Source organism: Corythoichthys intestinalis, chromosome 11 (genome assembly GCF_030265065.1).
Source record: "Corythoichthys intestinalis isolate RoL2023-P3 chromosome 11, ASM3026506v1, whole genome shotgun sequence".
Classification (NCBI taxonomy): Eukaryota; Metazoa; Chordata; class Actinopteri; order Syngnathiformes; family Syngnathidae; genus Corythoichthys; species Corythoichthys intestinalis.
In genome coordinates this window covers 31,555,443-31,570,244 of record NC_080405.1, presented here as the reverse complement: position 1 = coordinate 31,570,244, position 14,802 = coordinate 31,555,443, and the positions used below count along the sequence as shown (strand labels likewise).

General features: G+C 37.5%; 1 protein-coding gene across 3 annotated transcripts in view; it reads right to left on the bottom strand.

Moving 5' to 3' along the window:
* Positions 1-7,950: 7,950 nt before the first annotated feature.
* Positions 7,951-14,802, bottom strand: part of LOC130923769 (centrosome and spindle pole-associated protein 1-like) — a 28,604-nt gene continuing 21,752 nt past the window's right edge. For 2 of the 3 annotated variants that reach the window (XM_057849731.1, XM_057849733.1), the window contains exons 22-28: positions 12,111-12,247; positions 11,895-12,023; positions 10,810-10,865; positions 10,676-10,736; positions 9,006-9,115; positions 8,741-8,852; positions 7,956-8,668 (exon numbers count right to left, since the gene is read on the bottom strand). In XM_057849731.1, coding sequence (XP_057705714.1) covers positions 8,487-8,668; positions 8,741-8,852; positions 9,006-9,115; positions 10,676-10,736; positions 10,810-10,865; positions 11,895-12,023; positions 12,111-12,247 — 787 coding nt within the window. In that variant the 3' untranslated portion in view covers positions 7,956-8,486. Of the gene's footprint in view, positions 8,669-8,740; positions 8,853-9,005; positions 9,116-10,675; positions 10,737-10,809; positions 10,866-11,894; positions 12,024-12,110; positions 12,248-14,802 lie in introns of all 3 variants that reach the window. The other variant, XM_057849734.1, reaches the window with a different exon arrangement.

Here is a 14,802-nt window from a genome sequence, read left to right as displayed (position 1 = left end):
TCCGCCAATGAGAAGAAGTCATCTTAACGCTCTCGACAACACCCCAACTTCAGCCGCCCCCTCCTTCTTGCACATGCGCAGTCTTTTCCAAACGTTGTACTTACAATACTGTATACGTGATTTCAGCAGTACAATAATTTGCATGACGAATGATTTTTTTTTTTTTTTTTTTTTTTAATCAGTTTCTCATAGGCAATGCGAACTCAACAAACGGCACATGCAAACTAAAAGAAACTTATTATTGATTCAATTTATGATCATTAACTCTTCTTTTCATTGACAATGATAGACATCAAATGAATCCAAACCGGGAGGACTGAATGTGAATACTCATGTTTCAGTGTCATTGACGGCAATGGACGGCCAATCCATTTAGACCCAGAGGGGCAAATCAACATCCCTGTCAAAATGGATTGGATGTCTAGCGTGAGACTTTTAATGCTCAGTTGGACCGATATAAGATTAGAAATTAGGGGTGTGACAAAATATCCAAATGGGTATATACAGTGCCTTGCAAAAGTATTCGGCCCCCTTGAATCTTGCAACCTTTCGCCACATTTCAGGCTTCAAACATAAAGATATGAAATTTAATTTTTTTTGTCAAGAATCAACAACAAGTGGGACACAATCGTGAAGTGGAACAACATTTATTGGATAATTTAAACTTTTTTAACAAATAAAAAACTGAAAAGTGGGGCGTGCAATATTATTCGGCCCCTTTACTTTCAGTGCAGCAAACTCACTCCAGAAGTTCAGTGAGGATCTCTCAATGATCCAATGTTGTCCTAAATGACCGATGATGATAAATAGAATCCAAATGTGTGTAATCAAGTCTCCGTATAAATGCACCTGCTCTGGGATAGTCTCAGGGTTTTGTTTAAAGTGCAGAGAGCATTATGAAAATCAAGGAACACACCAGGCAGGTCCGAGATACTGTTGTGAAGAAGTTTAAAGCCGGATTTGGATACAAAAAGATTTCCCAAGCTTTAAACATCTCAAGGAGCACTGTGCAAGCCATCATATTGAAATGGAAGGAGCATCAGACCACTGCAAATCTACCAAGACCCGGCCGTCCTTCCAAACTTTCTTCTCAAACAAGGAGAAAACTGATCAGAGATGCAGCCAAGAGGCCCATGATCACTCTGGATGAACTGCAGAGATCTACAGCTGAGGTGGGAGAGTCTGTCCATAGGACAACAATCAGTCGTACACTGCACAAATCTGGCCTTTATGGAAGAGTGGCAAGAAGACAGCCATTTCTCAAAGATATCCATAAAAAGTCTCATTTAAAGTTTGCCACAAGCCACCTGGGAGACACACCAAACATGTGGAAGAAGGTGCTCTGGTCAGATGAAACCAAAATTGAACTTTCTGGCCACAATGCAAAACGATATGTTTGGCGTAAAAGCAACACAGCTCATCACCCTGAACACACCATCCCCACTGTCAAACATGGTGGTGGCAGCATCATGGTTTGGGCCTGCTTTTCTTCAGCAGGGACAGGGAAGATGGTTAAAATTGACGGGAAGATGGATGCAGCCAAATACAGGAACATTCTGGAAGAAAACCTGTTGGTATCTGCACAAGACCTGAGACTGGGATGGAGATTTATCTTCCAACAGGACAATGATCCAAAACATAAAGCCAAATCTACAATGGAATGCTTCAAAAATAAACGTATCCAGGTGTTAGAATGGCCAAGTCAAAGTCCAGACCTGAATCCAATCGAGAATCTGTGGAAAGAGCTGAAGACTGCTGTTCACAAACACTCTCCATCCAACCTCACTGAGGTCGAGCTGTTTTGCAAGGAAGAATGGGCAAGAATGTCAGTCTCTCGATGTGTAAAACTGATAGAAACATACCCCAAGCGACTTGCAGCTGTAACTGGAGCAAAAGGTGGCGCGACAAAGTATTAACGCAAGGGGGCCGAATAATATTGCACGCCCCACTTTTCAGTTTTTTATTTGTTAAAAAAGTTTAAATTATCCAATAAATTTTGTTCCACTTCACGATTGTGTCCCACTTGTTGTTGATTCTTGACAAAAAATTAAAATTTTTATATCTTTATGTTTGAAGCCTGAAATGTGGCGAAAGGTTGCAAGGTTCAAGGGGGCCGAATACTTTTGCAAGGCACTGTATTAAGGGTGTACCGCAGGGGTGTCCAACCTTTTTGCAAAGGGGGCCAGATTTGGTGTGGTAAAAATGTGGGGGGCCGACCTTGGCTGACAACCTTTACGTAGAACAATATATTTAAGCAAATTTTAGCAACCCGTTCTGTGTGTCACATCTGCTTTATTATTATTATTTTTTAATTAATAATTTCAACAATTTTGCAACTAGCCTTTGTGGCGTTCTCTTTCGACTTTCGGGCTCTTGCGAAATACTACTGCTGTGAAATTAAACTAGCTTCAAGTTGCTTCAATTTCTCGCTACGTATCTACCCTGTAATCTTGTAGTACGTGTCAGCGTGTCTTGTTTGGTAATATCGCCTCATATTGAACTCTGTCTATTCGCAAATGAAGCAGACACAGTTGTTGCGTATTTTAATGAAGAAATAGTCCAGTTTCCACCTATCCTTGAAGCGCCAGCCGTTGCAGCCAACTTTTTTTGTTGATTGTCGCCATTTTAGAAAATTGTGATCAAAGGGTCACATGTGGTAATGTTGCTTAGAGTGCTGCTGCCTTTCAGTGGGTAAATGAGGAGCAGCATTTAGTGTGTAAGCTACTTCATATGCTTGTAGCAGTACTGCTGACCAATGTATGAAGTCTGTGTGCGGGCCAGATGTTATTGATTTTATGACAGAGGCTGGGGGCCGGATGAAATTTGACCACGGGCCGCATTTGGCCCCTGGGCCGGACTTTGGACATGTCTGGTGTAACGATACATGTATTTGTATTGAACCGTTTCAGTACCTGGTGCTCGGTTCAGAACGGAGGCATACCGAACGAGTTTCTGACGTAATGTAACCCTCACTTTTCGAGGCTGTGAGTCGATCGAGTTACAGTTTCTTTGTGTAAATTATATTTACTCAGTCTTCTCTACTATTATGAGGACCAACACGGTAGGACAGTATATAACTCAGAAACGTCAAAGGCGCGACAACGTGGCCACCGCGAGAACGCAGTGAAACGCGGGCGTTAAAGTCAATCAGCCAATGCACACTAGTCGCAGTGCGGCCGCATGTTAGATGCATCCCAGAAGCGGCTCAACGCGACGCACGCGAAAAGAACGGCAGAGTTTATTATTTGACGTGAGATGCGGCCCTCCTGCGTCAATACTACTAGCTAGGATCGGGCAGACCGGAAGTCACTCGTGTAAAAATACGGTGGATCCAGTCGATTTTCAAAGTAATATGCAATCTCTTGAGTGGTAGATTGGGGCACAGTTGTCTTTTCTGCTATAATAATAACCAACACGGCCCCGTGTTCAATACAAAACCCTCCTACCACAACAAAACAAATAGGAACTAATATTCCCATAGGAACTAAAGTTACAAAACATAAAATATACAATATAAATGAATACTACATCACATTTGTAAAATATAAACACATACCAAAACAAATAGTAGCCCATTTAAATAAAATAAATGGAAATGAGCTAAAACACCTGTAATTAAATAATAAGAATAATACACAGATCCTGCTTACACAATTAAATTTATGAATTTCTGTGTGGCGCTTGAACTTGAAAAAATCCACCAATTAAGCTTTTGAAAACCGTTCATAAGAAAAAAAAATGATTCATTAAGGCATTTCATTTGTAAAATACATGTTAAAATCTTTGTCATTGGGATTGCTTTTCTCTTTAGCACAGGACTTCTTTTTTCTTCTTTCTTTCAGAAAGAAAGCTGACCAATACGTGGCATCTGAAAGGCAAATTGTTGTTGGATTATTATCTTTAAATACCCACTACATTTTGAGCAGAATTCTAGCTTTGTATAGGCTAATGTTCCTATTGTTGAAAGCACAAAGGTGTGTAATAAACAACTAGCACATTTATATTTTGCATTTTGTTTTCTTACTGTACCGAAAATTAACCGAACCGTGACCTCAAAACCGAGGTACGTACTGAACCGAGATTGTTGTGTACCGTTACACCCCTAATATATAGCGATAATTTGTATCCCAAAAGGTTATCGATATGCTCCTGTCAAGAATCGAGATATCGTTTTAAAAAGGTGTCAATGTCCAAAAAATAACTAAAAAGGAACCAACAAGTTGCTACCAAAATCTTCTACCATAATAGTGTCTGTTAACTCTAAGGCTGCATTAACGGTGCTCGACGCCCAATCCATTTAGACTGGGAACGTTTGTTCATTCAAAACCAGAGTAATCACAGTCATTCTGTCCGATTTTCAGGGCATTTACACTTTTACAGGTCACTTGTTCATTTTAGGGCATTTACAGGTCATTTTCCGTTGAGTTTGAGTCACTGCCTATTCATTTGGGTGATTCCCAGGTCAATTCCTGCTCTGTAACTAAAAATAAACAGGAAGTGACCCATAAAATACCCCAAAATCAACAGGAATTAACTGAAAATCAAAAGGTAAATGGCCCCAAATTACTTTAATTAATTATTGCCTGGCATTGGCTGCCACTGACGGCCATAGACGTTCAATCCGTTTGAACTGGGAGGGATGGCAGCGAATGAACATTCATTCGCTGCCACCCTCCCAGTTCAAATGGATTGGACGTCTACTATTAATAAACTCACTCCAATTCACAGCTTATTTTTCTGTTAGTTGTTTGTAGAATATCGTAGAATGATCTCCTTACCAATGTATCGATAATTGTTGTATCGCCATATCGTCAAATCATCGTTATCGTGAGCTTTGTATCGCAAATCATATCGCATCATGAGGTACCAAGAGGTTCCCATTCCTACTAGGAATAGTGTGTATAGTGTTGAAATCCATCTTGACCTCTTATACGATGCTAAAAAGTATTCTGATCAGTAAATAGAACAATTCCAACATACCTAGGTTATAAATTCTTCTCTTCTAGGGAAGTATATCTTTTGTGTGTGTTATTGTTTATTAGTATGTTATTGTATGAGGATACTGTAATATGCTACAACTCACCCTTTCAGCTCTTCTGATTTTCTTGATGTAAGCAGGCTCCTGACTATAGGCTTTTAGTAGCTTCTTAAGGAGACCTGACTCGCACATAATCTTGGCTCAGCACTATATGATGTACACTTTGTAAATATGAATGTGTGTGAATAAATTGAATTAAATTGAAAATGCAGCATACCCAGTTATGCTAGTCTGTATATATCTGGACTTAATTATAACTGACTGAGCAAGGGTTGGGAACTTCATCTGAAATGGTACAGTGATCCCTTGTTTTTCGCCGTTAACGGGGACCAGAACCGGCCACAATAAGTGAAAAAACGCAAAGTAGCGCACCCCACCACCCCATTTTTTTTTTTTGTTCTTCAAACTATTTATTCAGATTTAGCATTGGAAAGAGACAGTACATACCTGTTTTTCACTTTTTTACCACCAAAGCATACCGTATTGGCCCAAATATAAGACGGTGTTTTTTTGCATTGAAATAAGACTGAAAAAGTGGGGGTTCTTTTATATTCGCGGTCTAGACGTAATACCCATTTACGACACTAGATTGCGCCAGATATCATTGAAGCGATGTTCTGTCATGACAGATCCAAGCAACTCTCAAGTTTAACCAGTTTGCATTATTTTATTGCAATTTTTTTCCTTATTCAGATTTGCTTCAAGACTACAGTTAAACTTCACTTTGATTGTTAATGCAGTTATTGCAATTTTGTTGTTTTATCACAATAGATTGGTTTATTTACATTTCAAAAACCAGAAGCCATTCATTTACGAATGTGATTGCACTTTAGTTTACATATTTAAATGTTCAGATATTAAGATTTGAATGAGGCAAAATAACATGTCTCTCAAATATATTGTTATAATCATTAGTTTCAGATGTACTGTAATTATTTTCTGTATAAAAATTTTGGTGTTCAAAGTCTTTTTCAAGCTTGAGTCTTGAAAAACGGGGTCGTCTTATAATCAGGCCCGTCTTATATTCAGGCCAATACGGTAATTAAAAAAAACATTGTATATAATTAACACTTTGATATATGTCAATAAATGGTTTTTAAGCACGTCAAATGTATAAGTTTTAAACATGTTACTGTCCCACCGAATTAATTTTAAACAAGATTAAAGTAAAAAATGCTTGTCTTTATTACCGTAATTCCCCAAATATAATGCGCTTTTCCTCCCAAAATGACTTGTAAAATAATGGGTGAGCGTTATACACAGGTACAGGGATGGAGACAAAGCTTCATCAAAATTCATGCTCCAGTGTCAGCATGGTCCAGAACAATGTTACCTGATCTGAATGACAGTGATATAAAAATCAACTTTCATGCTGTGAATAATTCTTTTAATGATCTTGTTCACAATAAAACTAAAATGCTTTTGTTGTACTATTCGTCTATTATTTAAAATTTTCTTACCTTATCATCACAACCTTCCCGGCTTACTGACACGGCCATGTTGTCTTGAAGAGAACGTATACGGTGATCCGTTTCGTATTTTTACCAATCTGCTGTTTCCTTTAGGAAGGTGGAGAGGTGTATAAAAACACTTAAACGTGTTGGATGGCTTTGATGGATACTTTAACAAAAAAAAAAAATCCAGTGGGGGACACAGCCGATTAACACCGTGTAACTCTATGCAACACCTGCTCTCTCTCTCCCTTCAAACCCGCTTCTTCCACGAAAAATTGGCAATGCCAGTCATATTCAAACGTGACAGTGGCCCCTTGGGGATGCCGGTAACAAAATGTTGACCGCTTACTTTGTGAAAATTATTATACTATGAGCAATTTTTACTACGGAAAATGGTGCTAAAATTAGGGTGCACTTTATACATGAGTACAAGAATTTTCCCAAGATTTTACAGTTAAATTTCGGGTGCGCGTTATATTTACGGTATTACGGTATGGAATTACGGTAAATGCTTCATTGAGTGAGTCCATTAAAATCTGGTGAAGCTGCTCACTTACACACGAGTTGCCACAGCAACTGTTTAACAAGTTAAACGATGATTGATATATGCGGCGCTTTGAAGTTTTGGCTTTAAACGATGATTGATATATGCGGCGCTTTGAAGTTTCGGCTTTCCTCGCGTCTTTGGCAAGATCAAACCTTAATGTATGTCGAACATCGTTAACTTTTAAGCAACAACAGTCTGACCAAAAAAAGCGTAAGGATCGAGGGAGAGAGACTACGTAATCGGATTGAGACAGCTCTATCAAATACTGCATTTTTTTTATTTGGTAAAAAAATCCGCGATGACCTGAGGGCACACATTTTGAAGCGCGAAGTAGCGAGGGATCCCTGTACAGTACTTCACTTAATGAGCATAGCAAATCCACTAAGTTAAAAAATAAAGTTTTTACTTTATTCAGGATTATTCTACATATTTACGGTTATTACTCACTGTTATTAATATTTTAATGTCAATGGTGTTTTTGAAAAACCTTTGGGTGCCATTTATATAAAATGACTACCCTGTGCTTGAATATTTATCTTTGGCATTTTACTTTTATTCACTTTATTTAAAAACGCCTGCACCTACTACTCCTGAAATTATAATAATGTCATTTTTTGGCTTTTTTGAAAAATTAAAACCGATTCGGACAAGCAAAAATATTTTCCATTGTCCAGTTTTATGAAATGAATGATTTGTAGTGAATCTCTTGCTCCAAAAATGCCTGAACATCTTGCATTCAAAAATGAGGTCTTAGGAGAAAAATCAAGGTTTTCAGCATTTACAAAAATATTATTGCACAAAACAATTTATGAGCTTGCATTTCACATTGTACATAGCTGTAAAGAGGGAAAAGTAATGTGTGAGTATATGTTTTAAATATTGTACATGATTGAAATGGAAAGTCTTTTGGAAAAAAAAAAAAAAAAAACACATTGTAGAGGATTTTGTTAAAAAATGCTTTTTTTTTTTTTTTTTTAAACATTAACATCCGTTATGGACTCTCAGCCATCGCCATTTTTTTGGCTTTTCATTTGTCTCTATTTGGCAAGATGTGTTCTGAAATATGTTAAGAGCTTTTGTTTTCATGGCCTTACATTTGCAACTGCAAAAATTGTCTCTGGTCAAACTTGTATCGTCATCCAGCCGAGACATTCCCAGTAGCAGCTGATTTCTCAAACAAGTTAAGCTTTGTCATCAGATAGCAAAAAAGCAGTTTGTTATAGAAACCGAACTCGTTAGCTCATTTGAGGAATCGGAAGTAAAAAAATAAAACATTGGAAAGAAAAAGCACCAATTAAAACATCAAAAATATTTAAATTTTTATTATTGTATTGTAAAATAAATTAAAGCAAACTTTGCCCTGTAACTTCGCTAAGTTCCTGATAGAAAACGTTCTTTCACATTAAACTATAAGAATTAACTACAGCATTTTAGAAGCCAGTAAAAGCTATGTTGTCAATGGGTCCCTTTTCACAGATTCCTCTAAACATTTGAGAGTTTCTGAAGTACCAGGTCGCATCCAGAGATCCGTTGAGGAGGATTCCATTGAACTTTGACGATTGTGAGTGAGGCGAGAAATTTGGGGAGGTAAAAAATCATCATCATCATCACCATACAAATCCACTGTTCCTGGGGATTGGGGGAGGATGAATCATTAACTACATTTAAAGACAGGTTTGAAGTATTTTAACAGCGCTGTACCTGCTGTGTTGCCGCGACTTTCGGGGGACATCTTTTCCTGGCTGTTTCCTTCACTGCTTGACTCTGCCTCTCCTCGGTTACTGCTACCTGGATGGACATCATTTTCTCGTTCCTAACCATCAAAAGTAAAGCAAAAATAAAAAAATGAAATAGTTAACACTCCACACTGTAGCATTATAGCAAGATGATAGTGTCACAGAAACAGCAAGATGAATGTCATAAGTCAAGTTCACAGACTGAGGATTGAATGTGTTAAAAACAGTACCGGGGAATTCTGGGACTGTTTGGTCAACCTCCTCCTTTCCCTGGCTGAAAGTTGGGATGTCTCCTCAGCCTCTGGTGAGCTTGGCACAGGAAAATCATCTCCCAAAGGGGCTAGACATATCCAAAACCAGAAATTCATTATCTATCTTAAACACAGGACACACGTTTAGAAATATTTAATATCGCTTTGAAATATTTCTCTAGACCAGGGGTGTCCAAACTTTTTGCAAAGGGAGCCAGATTTGGTGTGGTAAAAATGTGAGGGGCCGACCTTGGCTGACGTCCTTCACGTAGAACAATATATTTAAGCAAATTTTAGCAAGATATTCTGTGTGTCACATTTGCTTTATTACCGTATTGGCCCGAATACAAGACGGCCCTGATTATAAGACGACCCCCTCTTTTACAAGACTCAAGTTTGAAAAAAGACTTTTTGAAAACCAAATTAATTTTTATACAGAAAATAATTACAGCACATCCAAAACAAATGATTATAACAATATATTTGACAGAAAAAGCATTTTATTTTGCTTTCTTTCAAATCTAATTTCTGGACATTTAAATATGTAAACTAAAGTGCAATCACATTCGTAAATGAATGGCTTCTGGTTTTTTGAAATGTAAATAAACCAATCTATTGTGATAAAACAACAAAATTGCAATAACTGCATTAACCATCAAAGTGAAGTCTAACTGTAACTGTAGTCTTGAAACAAATCTGAATAAGGAAAAACATTGCAATAAAATAATGCTAACTGGTTAAACTTGACAGTAGCTGAGATCTGTCATGACAGAACATCGCTTCAATGATATCTGGCGCCATCTAGCGCCGTGAATGGGGCGAGTAGCTGAGATCTGTCATAACAGCACATCGATTCAATGATATCTGGCGCCATTTAGCGTCGTGAAAGGGTGTAATGTCTAGACTGCGAATATAAGAACCTCTTTTTCAGTCTTATTTCAATGCAAAAAACACCATCTTATATTCGGGCCAATACGGTATTTTTTTAAATTAATAATTTCTCCAATCTTGCAACTAGCCTTTGTGGCGTTCTCTTTCGACTGTCAGGCTCTTGAAAATACTGCTACTCTAAAATTAAACTAGCTTCAAGTTGCTTCAATTTCTCACTACGTACCTTCCCTGTAATCTTGTCTTACATGTCAGCGTGTCTTGTTTGGTAATATCGCCTCACATTGAACTCTTTAAAAACAGCGACTGTCTCTTTGCAAATGAGGCAGATATAGTTGTTGCGTATTTTAGTGAAGTAATCGTCCAATTTCTACCTATCCTATAAGCGTCGGCCATCGCAGTCAACGTTTTTTTGTTGTTGTTGTTGATCGTCGCCATTTGAGAAAATTGAGAGTAACGGGTCACACGGGGGGTACTGTTGCTTAGAGTGCTGCTGCCTTTTAGTGGGTAAAAGAGGAGCAGCATTTAGTGTGTAAGCTACTTCATGTGCTGGTAGCAGTACTGCTGATCAATTTATTAAGTCTGTGTGTGGGCCAGACGTTATTGATTTTATGACAGAGGCTGGGGGCCGGAAGAAATTTGACCACGGGCCGCATTTGGCCCCCGGGCCGGACTTTGGACATGTCTGCTCTAGACCATTTGTGAAATAAACACCAAAAAATACCTCAAAAAGTTGATGAGTGTAAGCACAGCTCTCTTACCAAGAAAAGCGCTATCCGACTCCAAAAGCGAACCTCTTGCTTGTAGACCTATCACACTCCCCTGAAAGAAAGACATCAATTCAAATGTCCACTTAAACAGTTTGTGGTACAGTCAATGAGGATGATCAAGCAACCTGTTGTTTTTCCCTCATCAGATCTCTTTGACGGGGTGGGGACGTGTCAAAATACTCTGAAAATAATGGCAAAAGTAATTAAGGTAGATACAACACACCCAATACTACACATAACAGTAAAAGCATTGACTTGAAATATTGCACATCATTTTAAATTATATTCACCTAAGGATAGAAATGTATTAACAATAGAACAATAAATTTCTTTAGTTATTTGTGTATTTTTCATGAAAGCATTTTATGTTTTAAAGGTGCACAATGTCGGATTGGTGGCCAAAAATGAACTTTCAACTAGATTAACTTATATAGATAACTCATAGATCAACTAGCACAAAATGTCCTCCCCCTTTGGGTTCCCAGAATACCACTTCACATTGGAGAACCTGCAGGAAAATAACTAAGTGGCAAGTGACATGTCCCCTGCAGAAGATGTTTTTAATGTAATAATGTCAACATTTAGTAATAACAATTAAAAGAGCCGTGATATGAGGTCCAAGTTAGTTTATGTCACCATGACCGGAGTGAGGGAAGGCTACTTCTGTAATGTATCAATGTATAAGCACACTGGCAAAGAAAATATATACTTTGGTAATGCATTGACAGCATCCACAAAGACGATTTATTTGCTCCATCCATTTTAATTTCAATTACCGACTAAATATATAAACGTGGAAAGACCATCTTTGCCCCGGATCTACATCCTAAATAATGTAGCACAACCACACCAAATGAATTCATAGCCTTGTTTTGCCTCTGCTGTTGTTTTCAATCCTTTGAGATTCGTAAAGACGTTTTTTTGCTGGAGTGGTAGACATAATTCAGACTGTCAAAGTTGGCGCAGCCTTAGTTGACAGGGCGTACAGAGCTGCGGCTGATGAACACGGAAGCCAAAAAAAAAAAAAAAAAAAAAAAAAAAGGGATTTTTTTTCCCAAAAATATTTCCAAAAAACATGTTTCTTTAATGTCTATTGAAATATTATGTTTCGTGAATAACTGAAGTACAAATATTACATTCTGCACCTTTAAGTAGCAAAAATGTCAATGGCTACACTGACTGGAACCAAAAAGAGGCACTATTCTCTGACCATTGGTGCATGTGGACCTCTGGCTACTGATTTTCTGAAGTAGATCATTGTCGACCCGCCCCCTCCTGTTGGCCACACCCACTCTCTCCAATCGCTCCACCTGACTGGAGCAGAGTCTGGATCCACCATCTGACATGCGCATACAAACCAGTCAGGAGTAACTTATTGTTTCTGTCGATTGTAGAATAATTCAATTAACAGTTCAAGTATATTAACCTGTTTTATCAAGCTGAAGGGAGTCATGAATTCGCAACAGGCTACTTGGTTCCATGTTTCTGGAGCGAGGCTTTCGAACCGGAGCCTGAAGCTTCAACCTCGCCATCTCAAAAACATCCAGTTGTTGGTGTGATTTTCTGTGGAAATGGAGACAACTGGCATATTTGACATGATTAATTTTAAACTAATATCTGCAATAATATTGATCTCGCCATCATCCACAGCAAGAAAAAAAAAGTTTGAAGTTTATAGTACTGTTGAGCAGTCTCCAGGCAGTGTTCCTCTGCGTAAATACTAAGATGTTGCAGTAGTTATGGAAAAAAACTCAATGACGACCAAAATAAGAACCTACAATGGCGCTATCGCTAAACCACGCCACCAAATCAGACAAATCGGACACCAACCGTAGAGTTGCATAGGAATGTATTGTGTGGTCGTGACTAAATACATCTTTTTTCTAACTTTAATATTACAAAAACCCAATGGTTAAACCCTGTGCGTGGTGGCGTGCAATTCCGACACCAGGTACCCTCAAAGATTGGGGGAGGAATTTTTTTGGTTTTTGTCTTTTTCAAACCCTAAATGAAAGCTCACCAAATGCAAGCTATGGATAAGGCTGTCGTCAACCACATAAACAAGTGAATGTCAAGACAATCAACAAGGACACTTATGCTTGCTCAAAGCGAAGTTAATGATGGATTTGTAAAAAAATATATATATACTGTATATTATGGCGGAAAACACAGACAACAAAGAATCCTCTTTAAAATAAATTGCTGTATTTTAAACCAAAACAACTTGTGTTTGATAGAACAATATGTCTATATGCTGCTATAGCAGATTCATGGCGTATTAAGCCCCCAAACCATTTTTAATTTGTCCGTTTTACCCTGAAAACCCCCGTTTACAGACGTTGCGCAACCGCTTTTGTTCCAACCCAACCATAAAACGAAGGTAATTAATTATATTTATTATTCAAAATGTCTGTCATTTTTAGCTTAGAATCATTAATTGATGTCTAATAGTTTAAAAAAAAAAAAAAAAAAAAAGGATTTAGGGTAAACAAACAAATAATGTCACAATGAAGAAAATGGCGTCAGTAAAAAAGTCACAGATATCTAACCTCATAACTATGGCTTAATTGTATTTTTTTTGTTACTGTCGCATTTTTTCCGATATGTTAGATGATAAATAATCCATCCAAACAAAAAATAAATTGAAAGAAAAAAATCAAAAGGGTAAATAATATGAAAAAGAAAATCTCGACCACTCCTTTGTATGTGATTTCTGCATCGCGACCCTTGTTAATTCTACCATGTTTCACCCATAAAATCCCCCCCAAAAAATCCAGCTGTAGCCATTCACAGCTGTGTTTTGACACTCAGTGATACATGCTTCATGAGGTTTTTGGATCAAAACAAGTATGCGATAATATCTAGTTGAAGTCATGGCGCCTGTAATTCTGCTCTCGCGTGCTCTCACCTCCAGATAGGTTTGTACTGTTTAAAATCTTTTTTTTTTTTTTTAATCTTTTTTTTTTTCCAAATTCCCTCCTGTTCAAAATTTTTCTTCCCCCCCCAAAAATTGATATTTTAAGCATTCCAATGATGTATCAGACATGCATATCAGACAATTTTGAAAGTTGGCTAAATTGGGGGTCTTAGAGGGGAACTTCAAGTCACCTGAGTGTTTTCCGCCATTTCTCAGGTGGCTTCTCTTAGACCGCTCTGAGACCCCCAATTTGGCCAAATGTCAAAATTGTCCTTTATGCATGTGCGATATATCATTGGAAAGCTTAAAATCTCAATTTTCTGTGGGAAGAAAAATTTTGAACAGGACGGCATTTAAAAAAAATAAATAAATAAATAAATTAAACAGCAAAACCCTACCTGGAGGTGAGAGCAAGCGAGAGCATAATTAAAGACGCCAAGATTTTAACAAGGTATTATCGCATACTTACTTCTTTTCCCATGTAGCATGTATAACCGAGTGTCAAGACACAGCTGTGAATGGCAACAGCCTGATTTTTGGGGGATTTTATGGGTGAAACATGGTAATATAACAAGTGTCGCGATGCAGAAATCGCAGACATCAAGAAGTGGTTGAAATTTTCATTTTCATATATTTACCATTTTAAATGTTTTTTTTTCTTTGTTTGGATCGATTATTTATCATCTAAAATATTGGGGAAAATGTGACAGTAACGAAAAAAATACAGTTAAGCGATAGTTATGAGGTAGATATCCGTGATTTATTTACAGACGCCATTTTTTTCATTGTGACGTAATTTGTTTAAAAGTTTAAAAATTTTAATTTTTTTTTTTTTTTTTTTTAAGTTTAAAAATGTTAAGTCTTTTTTTATTTATTTATTTTTTTTACTAAATATTAGACATCAATTAATGATTCCAAGTTAAAAATGACAGACATTTCGAATAATAAATACGATTACTTACCTTGTTTTTATGGCTAGGTAAGCAAAAGCGGTTGCGCGACGTCTGCAAACGGGGGATTCCAGGGAAAAAGAGGACGAATTAAAAATAGTTCGGGGACTTAATGCGCCATGAATCTGCTACGGCAGCATTTAGACATATTGTTCTATCAAACACAACAGTTCTTTTGGCTTAAAATACAGCAGTTCATTTTAAAGAGGGGTGCAAGAGCAGAAACTGCTTTTTCAGCCTTGTCTGTGTTT